The sequence below is a fragment of the Pempheris klunzingeri genome, chromosome 17, assembly GCF_042242105.1.
Source record: "Pempheris klunzingeri isolate RE-2024b chromosome 17, fPemKlu1.hap1, whole genome shotgun sequence".
NCBI lineage: Eukaryota > Metazoa > Chordata > Actinopteri > Acropomatiformes > Pempheridae > Pempheris > Pempheris klunzingeri.
Window position 1 is genome coordinate 11,674,491 of NC_092028.1, and position 11,764 is coordinate 11,686,254.

Genomic DNA, 11,764 nt, shown 5'->3' on the forward strand with positions numbered 1-11,764 from the left:
ATTGGAGTACAGAGAAAATGAGGTGGAGACATCAAATGGCTGGAAGGAGGAAGGAGGGAGCGTTTAGAGGAGGGGAGGGGAGAGAAAGGGTGAGCATAAGAAAAGAAGTCTGGCCGTTATGGGAGGGGGTAGATTGATGATTATTAATAGTAATGTTTGATTAGCATGAGTGCTGTCAGGAAAGCGATACGGGCCGGCCTAGCAGCCTAACATCACTGACCTCATGCTGAACTGGGCGCCCATTTTTCATCCCAAAATAGTTGAAGAGGACATGTATAAAACTGAAAGAGCAGAGCCTCTGATCTTTTACTGGACGTCCCTCTTGCACCTATCTTGCCCTTCTCCCACCTCAACATCCCTCAGCAAGTGACCAGGTAAGAGAGAGAAATGATATAAGATATTATATAGAGGCGTAAAGCTTTCTCAGAGACAGACAAATGAATGATACGCAAAGCTCCATGTTTTACTCTACTGCCTGGAGCAGATCACACACACACACCAAAGATTTGGTATCTTTACAAATCCTGATTAAAACATCACACAAATATATGTGGTTATCACAGAGGTTCTCCAGCTGCTGATGTTACTGTGTGATCAAATGCAGTGATATAAAAAAAACGAATGGGAAAGTTGTTAGATAGAGAAATGTGAGAAGAAATGCAATGTACCGTCTTTGACAGGCTCCTCTGTAGAATGAGATTAAATTTAGATACTGAGACAGTCTATCAACAAGGTAATTACTCAAGTGTTTGCTCCCAAAATAAAAGGCACCGTCGTACGTTTGCGGCAGCGCTCACTTGGTGATGTTTTCCAAGGTAAAATTTTAGTTACAACTAATGAGACAATAAAAAGTCCACATTCATTCTCAAGGCTAATGTCACTTTGTCAAAATGCTGATGCAGTGAAAGGCATGAAGCTCCTCTTAAGAATTCATTTCTATGGAGGCTTCTTGATTCTTCAACTGGTCACAGAGATTTAAAAACTGTTGCATGCATACACATGCTCATACAGTTTACACATTAGATACCATGAATATTCATTAGAGGAATGATACTTAAGCGGATGCAGCCGCACTTAATTAATAAAAGGGTGCTCGTAATATTTTGTTTGTGAATCTCAATGAAATATGTAATGCTTCTTAACACTCAACGCTGTTGCTTCTGATGGCAGATTAAATGGAATTTACATATTTAATTTGTTTGGTAATATTTTATGCAAATGTGTGTTGAGGCTGCTTGCTTCAGATTGCTTTCATCGCATATGTGTTTTGCAAAGTCATGTCAGTAGAGTTTACGGCCTTACTGAATTATGAATCTTTAAATTATGCCTACAGCATGTTAAGAGGGAAATGACAGGGCTTTTAGCAACATTAGCAGTGTAGCTGTAGCGACTGGCCATAACATATCTCTAACATAACTACTACTGGATGGATTGCCATTTGACATTTATGTTCCCCAGAGAATGAATGCTAATGACTTTGGTGATCCCCCACCATAACGTTGACATTTTCTCTTTCTTAGTGAAATGTCTCAACAACATTTATGTGAATAATTCAAAAACAGACATAAAAACACACTCATGTTCACCTAAGGATACATTTTTTTTTACATCTTTGGTCATCTCTGCGCTGCTCTAACGTTATGGAGAGTAATACTAGTGCTACTATACTTTTTTATACATTCTGAATTGCTGAATCTGCATTTGTGGACCAAGTGAAAGGCATGCATTCAGTTTTGAGATGATCTCTTTTTCTCCTTTGAGTTTTGAGGCAAATTTCTGTTTTTCATAATGTTGTAATTGTGTTTCACACTCTTGTAATTACCAATCGACACGTGTAGCAACTGAAGCAACTCAGCTAAGTAAGCAAACAGTTCCACTACATGGGTCTTCGGATGTGACTGGAAGTTTTGCAGGTATTAGTTGGAGCCGTAGCCATTTCCATGAAAACTGAGATGGCACTAACAAAAAACCTTTTCTCCCCCAAGTATGGATGAATTTTGATTATGTATATCTATTTCATTAATATGGAATAACTATTGTTAGACTGTGTCTTAGCCCTGACAACAAGACTATTGTGGTCACTACCCTGCTCCTAGACCTGTAGACCTGAACGGTATCGTATAACAAGGGAGTGGGTAGTAACCGCAATACTACAGTCTTGTTGTCGGGGTGAGCTACTAGTGTGTGTACAACTAGCAACAATCAGTCTCATCCAGACTCCTATATAATTAGATGATTGGATTATGACTCAAATAACAGCAGGTAATGTTAGTCAAACTGGCTGATGTATAGTTAAGCAAATATTACACGAGACGGCGCGACAGTAGGCAGCCAGGTGTCGAAAAGATAATATAATTCTATATGTCTTTGTCATAATTTATAATTCAATAACTGACTCGGTCATTCAGGAAGACAATTAAATTCTGTGCGGTTATGAACACACACACACACACAGAACTATTGTTGTCGCCAAGCTGTAGCTGTGTGGTTAAGCTATCCTGCCATGGTGTGGACCCGCCAGAGGATTAGACAGTGGACGGTGGTGATAACAGCCAGATCCCAGTGCCTCTGCACTACTTTTATCAAATCCGCTCTTGCCTTGTTTATGTGTGTCTCTATGTGCACGCATGAGTGCACGGATACACATGTGTATTTGTTTTTGAATGAACGCCATTGTACATTCTCTCTCTATCGGCACCTCTACAAAATCAATAGACAATGCAATGCACACTGGAAAGATAGCCCTGGCTACATTCATCCATCGAGCTTATTTGAAGACCAACTGTCCAGATCAGTAGCAATTCAGATAAAAAGCTTTTATGTAGGAAAAAAAAACACTGGGCCGCCTTTGATTCAGGAAAATGACCCATGAGAGTTATTCATGTTCTTCAGAGTAATGGCTTGGTCTCTTGGAGGAAAGTATGTGACAAACATGTTAAAACTTGTCATTATTGTCTATGAAAATATAGAATATGTCAGATTAAATGGATGTATTGGAATAAATTGTAAGTATTTTGTTTTTTATCATCTGACCATTAGTTAAGAGACTTTTAACTCAACCAGGGATCGACTTCTCATTCATTCACCAATATTCAAATAGTTAGGACTCATATTACTGTTAGATGCTTTGCATTAGAGTCCAGCAAATGGTGCCTCTGCAGCACTTTATATCAGCTAGAAAACAGATCTGTTTACAATGGTATTATGTAGAGGAATTCTTGGAGAAAGGCTTTATCAAAAATGTGAAGTATCCATTAAAAATAATATTAACACTCAATTTTCCTGTTTATTTTACTGTATTCGTCATTTTATACATTTGTTAAATAGAAAATAGAACAATCCCTCTTTCAGTTTAAGTGAACCAGCTACAATGCAGCCAGTGAATCTAAATTTCTATTCATGGCAGTAACACAGTCTTCATGTAACTAAAAAGACATACAGAGGAATAACCTTTCGTATTCTTTGACTGATTAGTCAAAGAATTAGTGAAAACAACCCAAAAGAAATAAGATTCCACAAAACAATGCTCATTGCAGTGCACTGACACAGCAGCACAAAGTGAAATACACTCAGCACAAAACACCTTCAAAGCCTATTTCTGTAGAGGACAAGAGTTCACCTCCAGTTCACAAACTGCATGTAATGACATTGAGGAGGAATATTTTTCTGAAGCGTGTTTCCCCTTCTCCCGTTCCCCTTAACTGTCTAACGCATTTTCTCTGCGTTTCACACACTCCCCCACAAACATTACACACAACAGCCAAAAGAACATAAGGGGCTAGGGTTGCTTGAAATGCAAGCGCATTCTTCTGCAAGCCTTCCACCTCTTCACCCTAGCTTGCTTGGCACCCTCTGAAGTACACATGAACGCACACATATTCACACGTTCGTGCAGCTGCTACGGCAGATTGGAGAGTTGGCAGCACCGCAGCGTGGTTAGGTTTCCCACACCTACAGAGACCACCAGGGTGATGGGACTTCCCATGAAGGAAACCCCAGCTTCACATACTGTGCTGTTCTCCACAAAGTGCTCACAGGTCGACCTCGTGTCACATATCATGCCCTTGTGTGCTGCAATATTTCTTATGGCCAATGAAAATATCTTTGATTGACACATCCTTTTTTGGGGGGGGATTTGAGACTTCTGTGCAGGCTTGAGGTGCTCATTATGTCTTGCCTCAGCATTCTGCCTCAGTCATGAAAATGTTGATTTGAAGTAAACAGCACACCTCAGGGACAGGATTTCTAGACTGCAGAAATCAGTGTAGAGTAAAGAGCAAGAAAAAACAAGGGCATCCAGTACAACTCAAGTCAAAACATTTTATCTTCCAAAGATAGTGGTTATAGACGATGGCAACAACTAAACAAGTGAATTATATCAGCAGTGCAGCGCAGTAGATGACCTTGGTGGAGTCTGAATGATGCTCATATCACACCTACTTGAATTCAAATGGGAGTTTTTAAAGAGAAGCTATACATACTTTATATCTATATGTTCATTTACAGAAACCTTTGAACACTTGAAACGCTGAACACTAATAAATATCATCACCGTCTCTACCATATTACCAATCAAAAACATATTGATTTTGTTCATAATATCTCTTTATTCTCTGATGTCCATTCCAGGTTTGCTATATCATCCCCTGGAATTATAACCATATCAACACAGTTACACCACAGTGTCCTGTAATTTTCACATAAATATCTTGTAGCTTAGGTGGTGGAGAGGGTTCATTATTTATAGGGTTGGTGGATCGATCTTCCTGTCTACTTGTCAAAGCAAGATACAGAGCACCAAATTACTCCTGGTGTGTGTGTGTGCATGGAAAAACAATTAACTATTGTTGGTCAAAATGTCCAAGACAAGATTCCACATTACTAATGTAATATTTCATTATTCCACACTTTTTCTGTCTTGTAAAAAGCCAAAATCTTTGCTGATGTTAATTTTAAGGAAAAATTCTCCATTTCTGGAAATGTATTTGCTTTCGTTCCACGTAACTCCCATGAAATCATCAATGTGTTTTACGCTTCACCTTTGGTACAATTTAAACAAATGAGAGATAAAGTGTTAATGAGTGAGCTGTAGAGGTGCTGATAAGCACATTTTGCTACCTTTGGATATTTCTAATTACATTCTGCACTAAACACCACAATATCAAAAAATGTGGTCATTTATTGATCATTTTACAACACAGTTTTACAACATTTGCTTAAAGTAGCTAGAACCACTATTTCTATTAAACTATAATTAAAAACAGATGTGACCTACAGAAAGTCATCATCTGAATCCTCGGCTCCATTTGGCTTTATAAAGAGTTTCAGCTCGTTTTTTCAGCTGTGCAGCAAATAGCTTCATTGTTTTGGTGTTTTGTCATGGTGTCAAAAAGCTCTATAAACCCACTACACACACTACCTGTTCAGCAGACAGACGCGATTCGGAACTAGCATTTAAAAGCGTCAGACTCCGATATTTTCATCAGGAGCTGGTTGAGACCAAAAACAGAGATAAAAGAGGAAATATTGAACTAACCAGAACATGACTCTACATGATTGATAATGTGGATCTGTAACTGCTGGATATGTAAATAAGTATGTGTTTGACCCCAAGTGGCCATAAAAACAGCACAAGAAAGCATTTCAGATAATTGACTGACAGCAAAAATCTGCAGAGACGATCAGCAGCTCAACACTGATCTCTCTTCACTTTCCTTTGAATAAATAAATGTGGTTACTTTATACAGTTCCACTGGCGGCACACTGACTGAGATATCTCAGTAAATCAATCTTATCCTCCTCATTTCATGGTGAATTGTTTCTTTTCCAGCGCGGACACCCTTGTGGTAAAGGTCAGAGAAGGAGGTTGTGCTTTTATAATGATAAAAGATTGAAAGTGTGGCCACACAAGTTCAGCGGTGTTCGGTATTGATCGGAGTGTGCAGCAGTGTGTTACTGATCTAGATAACACCATAACTCAAAGAAAGCTCATACATCACTGAAGCTGAGTGTGACACCAAGAGAAGAAATCTATGAACTACTTCAAATAGTGTTCAACACTTCATTTATCTGTGAGTGGTTTCTATCAAAAATACTCAACCAGAATGAATTTTAAAAATTTTATCCTAAACTATGTTTTAATTTGTGTGGCAGTGTTTCAGACAAGCAAGTAGATGTTATATGAATAGTTGGACTGTGTGATGCAACAAAATACTGCAGCATGAGTGATTTTGTAAAGGGTGGAAATATGCAGACAACTCAGACTGTATTTCCAGCACTGAGAAGGACAGAGCGATCATATTGGCCAGCTCAGCATTATGTCCTGCACAGAAGGAACGCAACGATGATGATAGTACAAGGATGACGGTGATACACTGTCATTACTGTGACCTTTGTATGAGAAACCTCACTCCTCCCTGCTTTGCACAAACATCAGCATTAAAGGAAAGAGGTTGTTATGTATTATATAGATGTTTACAGTGAGCTGCTCTCACAAAGAGACAGGTGTAAGTGTGTATCTATCTACAGTATGTATGTGTACTTCTATCCAAGAGCCCCAGGGCCCACTGCATATAAACGTTAAACTAAGCTTGTTTACAGTAAGTTCTCTTTCACGGGATCCCAGTTGTCTTGACAAGCCAGACCACATCTAACAAGCTCAGTTTTTTAGCCGTGCTTGTGCTCGGAGTGTTGCTCCAGGGATGGCAATGTCAGTCTGTCTGTGCACCACTGACATAGTATCTCATATCATATCTAACTGTTTGATGGATTGAATGACATTTGGTACAGGTTTTCACGGTCCAGTCAGGATGAAAAATAACTGCCGTTTCCCTTCACCTGTAACTTAGCGCCATCGTCAGGTCAAAAACTCTCAAATCAAATTGTCCAGTACTTTCATTTATGTAGAAATCTGCAAAACTAATGGCATCATCATCAACCTCAGCTGTTCTTTGTACACTGTAAAACACCATACAGGAATTAAATTAACTCAGCTCATGAGTCAACTTAATATATTATGTTTATTGAACTAATTATCTCAAGTTTACTTCCCCTTAACTCAAATAGCTATATAATTTTCAAAACTTTGGAGACAGCAGTTAACTGACATTATTGAGGCAGCAGGAAGTAAGTTTTTAAGTTCAAAGCACTCAAAATGATTTCCAGGGCATTTCTTATTTAGTTAGCATAAACAAATGTAGCACGCTAACATGATGCAGTAAAATGGTGAATGTAATAAATATTACATGCTAAACATTAGCATGTTAGCATTGAGCTAGTAGCATGGCTGTGAGCTCTTTAACAGCAATCCACCACAAAGGCGTTTTTTTAGACACTTGTAGTCACTCATCCGACTCAAAGAACAGACACATTTCCATTGTATCAAGTCATTTTACCACACTGATGCGGAGTTAAATGAGATGTGCACCCCCTCCATAACTCCCCCCCACCACCCATAATGTTTTTTTAATGTTGCACGTCTATTTTTTCCTCTGGCACGCTGAGCGGAGAACAATCTCCTCCGACAGCTGTTTAAATCACACAAACCTCTCACTGTCTGTACGTTATATTCATTTTAAGGGAGAATATAATCAGTGCAAGTTTCCTTCCTCTACACTCCTCAAGGAGCGTACTTGAAAAACATTTTGTCCGGTATATATTCTGATATTAGCCAGTTTAAGACAGCCTCTCTCTCTGACAGGACAGCTGGCTGTGAGGATACTGAAGGTTGACTTTAAGTTGGAGCTGGATGAAAGGACGTGGTACTTCAGTAGTGCTAGCTGATGTCACACTTTTGATGTGGATTCCCAGTTAGTCTTGTTAATACAAGATCTTAATCTTGAAAACATCCATTGACAATATATTGAGCTTTTCAGCAGGAATTAACAGGAAGGGAGTGGAATATATTGATGTCTGTGGATAATCTGTGGACGCGGAGATCACTGACAGCTCAACAAGATGTCTGGCCATTCAGCTATATGGAGGTTAGGTTTGTCTGAGTGAAGTGTCACTCAACTGTCACACAGCCTACTTGAAATAATATGTGTCTCGAGTCAATCCGTGTTAAGGTTTGCCAGACCACAAAGAGCAAAGTGAAATCAGAGCACCGCATCCTCTAATCCACATCATCACTCACTCCCTCTCAGCACCACGAGGTCTCTCGACTCCTGTCGTCCGCCGCTGCTCTCTTGGAGATTCTCCGTGTGTTCGCCTCTGTCTGAGCTTCAAACGTATACATATCCACGCCGTGTTTGTGCGCTAGCAACAGAGGAGAGGAGGGCATTGGCCAAAGTCGGTGGGAAGGTGACAACTTCATAAGCAGCGATCAGGTTCTGTCACACACACAGAGCAAAAAGTCAAGGCGCCGTTAAGTGCCGGGCTCACCTTTCATAGTGTGAGGTACATGAAGATTCTCCATTGGGACTGGGCTGACAAACTGAATTCTCGTGTGGTATGTCAGACACAGCAGAAGAATCAGATGGCCCTATAAGCCCCTGCTGACTTGGGCCCTGGCCCTGTGCCCTTGTTTCACCTGCAGCAGCTCAATGCCGTCGCACAGATAAAATGGAAAACACTGATATAGACACCATGCTGGTTGTTCTTTCTATCTGTCTCCTCCTCCATGTTCACCTCTGTTCCAAAAATCGTAACCTTTTCCGCTTCATTTTGATGACCCCAGCGCTATATCCCACAACACCACAACTAAACCTTATTTTCCTCCTTCCCTCAACACCACAGTATCTTCTCCACCTCTGTCACTTTCCCTTCCCCTCCCTCCCTTTGTCACTCCTCCTCACTGTCACCAATTCATCCCGTCACTCATCACCTCTTTCTCACATGTCCTGGTTTCCTGCTCCATTTCTAGGGTGTCACCAGTGTAATACGAGAATGTCTCCGAGTTCTCTCTCTGCTCTCTGACGACCTTGTTTTTAACCTTGTCCCCTCTCTGTCCCTCTCTTCCTTCTCTGTCTCCTCTCTGCCCTGTCTTTTTCCCTTTTTTTTCTTTCTCCTCTTTCCTCCAACAGCCAAGATGGCAATGTGCAGCATCCTCAACGCTGATGACATCAAGAAAGCTCTAGATGCATTCGCAGGTAAAGTACTTGTCTTGATTAAGTCACAGGGCTCTAGTGGAGCACATATGAGCCAGCTCTGTTTTGGGGATATGAATTTTGGATGATTTACTCGCAGATTCTTGACTTATCTTTGGGCTGGTGTTGAATACAAGTGCCACTGGTTTAAGAGGCTCTTCAGTGTGAATCTTCTGAAATAGTTTAGAAAGTTTAGAAAGAGGAAATTTTAGGATATAATTTCTTGAATCAATATCCTTCATGTTGCAAGACATAGAAACACAGGACTTGACATGAACAAGTCATTGTTGCTATGAAGAGGAAGCTAATCAAAGGTGTGAATTAGAGCTGTAGCAAAGTCAAAACATTTCGAATCCACCGGCTGTTCAACTTTTGTGCTGATGATTTAAAAGTTTCATGCCAATCCAAGCCATAAAAGTGCCCAAACGTTACATCGTCTATGGGAAAAATGAGTGTGCTCATTAAACAACTGCTTCCACTTTGCAACGTTATATCACAGCTAAGCAAAGACATTGGCTAAATGAGTTTGTCATGCAAAAACTGATGCCAATTAATACATTTGTGTGCTTGTTTTACACTGTATTGTACTGTATGTTCATACCTATAGTTGATGTGTTTGTATGTACAACGTATACAGACACAGATGCTGTACGCAGAGCTCGGTGACCCAGAACTGATGGGTCCTCTGGCAAACACATGTTCTCAATCTATAACTGTCACTCTGTCAGCAGGCTGCCTTGTTACAATTAAAATTTTGCCATTGGGCCTCATTACCTAGATCAACACAACTTTTGCCAACTTCAAGTAATATTTAGAGAAGTTACATGGCCGGCCTCTACTGGCAGGTTATATTTCTGAGTATCCACACTTACTGAATCCATGTGTGAGAGATGTTTAACGTCCAGCAGAATCTTTGTGTCTTTATATGACATTAGAAAATCCTTTTTAAATGCAAAAAGTCAAAGTATCATAGAAGTGCTTGCAAAAGTACTAACACTTCTCTCTCTCTGTGCCTCCTTGTGTGTGTGTGTGCAGTTGCTGACTCCTTCGATCATAGGAAATTTTTCGAGATGGTGGGTCTGAAGGCCAAGTCCTCTGACGATGTGAAGAAGGTCTTCACGGTGCTTGACGCCGACAACAGTGGTTTCATAGAGGAGGAGGAACTCAAGTGAGACAATCTGCTCACGCAGATACACGCAAATGATCTCGCCACGCATAAATGCATTAGTGTTCAGCGTCCATTCTGCTTTTCTGTGCCCGGCTAGGTTCGTCCTGAAGCATTTCGCCAAAGATGGCAGGGACCTGACAGACAAAGAAACCAAAGCATTTTTACAAGCAGCCGACAAGGACGGAGACGGCAAGATTGGAGTCGACGGTAAACACCAAATTGATCACACACACAAACACACACGCTGTCTTTATTTGTTGCAGTTTCATTTACAGCACATTTGTTTACTGGTCATTTAAAGCACACCATAACTTCACACTGTGTATGTAACTGAAAGCTGAATAACATTTTGACAGTGACAGAAAAAAAATATAACTATTAATCTTTTTGTCCTCTCTTGCAGAGTTTGCTACCCTGGTGAAAGAATAAATAGTCACCTTGCGTGACTAACTAGCACTCCAAGATTATCTCTTAACCACGGCTACATCCTGACACCCGCTGGCACCCCTTTTTCTCCCAGCACCAACACCTCACCACCCCACCCTGACTCCCAGCCCATCAGACTGCAGCCGATTCCTGCTACACACACTCTTCTTCCTCCTCACTTCTCCCCCACTGCTGCCTTCGCTAAGTGCAATGCTGCGCTATAGGAAGTAAGCTGTGGTGTGTCGCCCCCCCCCCACACACACACACACACTCACCCCTTAATTTTCCCCCACAGCTATATTCATCCTATTTATTTTATCCTTTTTATACAAACTGTTCTTGTTTCTGTTCATGTATAGATATAAAACATGCCTGCTTCAGGAATAAACTTCACATTTTAATGCATAAAGTAGATATTTCAAGAAAACAGAGATTATAAGAGAAAGATCCTCATTTCCTTCACTATTTCTCACTTTCCCCTCTTTCTTTGCCAGTACTTCCTCTAAGTTTCCCCATTTCTTTCTCCCTTTTATTTTTCTGTTTTTCTCCTCTCTCTGTCGATTTCACATCTGGCACTGCTCCCCTCCCGCATCTGCTCCCCTCTGCCCCCCCCCCATGACCCCCATCCATCCATCCATCCATCCATCCATCTATCTATCTATCCAACCCTTTCTCCTCTGGTAATGAGCTGTTGTAAAACATACCAAAAGAAGAAAGAGGTCAAGCTGTGAAAGAATCAAATAAAAAAAACAGATCCTCCAGAACACTGGCTGGCTAAGACTCCTCTGTTAATTCCCTCCTTTGATGTGACTCCTCTATCTGATTTTACACTCTCAATCCAGCTCTTCTTCTTTCCTTCCTTTCTCTATTTCGCTGTCACTTTCACTCTTATCAAGCAGAGCGCGTGGAGCATATCTTGACAGCAACCTAATAATGTATAAAGGGGTGTACTTTAAAAAGCTTTTGTCTTGAAGAGGGTCAAAATTACCATTCAGTGTCATTTGTTAGTATTCATTAGCATTACTGTCGTCGAACATGCGACAGGAGAAGAAGAAACTGCATCAAGACGCTAACAGATCACTGA

General features: G+C 40.6%; 1 protein-coding gene across 1 annotated transcript; it reads left to right on the plus strand.

The window, feature by feature from the left end:
- The first annotated feature begins 316 nt into the window (after positions 1 to 316).
- Positions 317 to 11,444, plus strand: pvalb6 (parvalbumin 6). Its single transcript, XM_070848160.1, has 5 exons — positions 317 to 374; positions 9,024 to 9,089; positions 10,122 to 10,254; positions 10,352 to 10,461; positions 10,658 to 11,444. Exons 2-5 carry the CDS (start codon positions 9,029 to 9,031, stop codon positions 10,681 to 10,683), a joined length of 330 nt encoding a protein of 109 aa, XP_070704261.1. The 5' UTR covers positions 317 to 374; positions 9,024 to 9,028; the 3' UTR covers positions 10,684 to 11,444.
- The last annotated feature ends 320 nt before the right edge of the window (positions 11,445 to 11,764 follow it).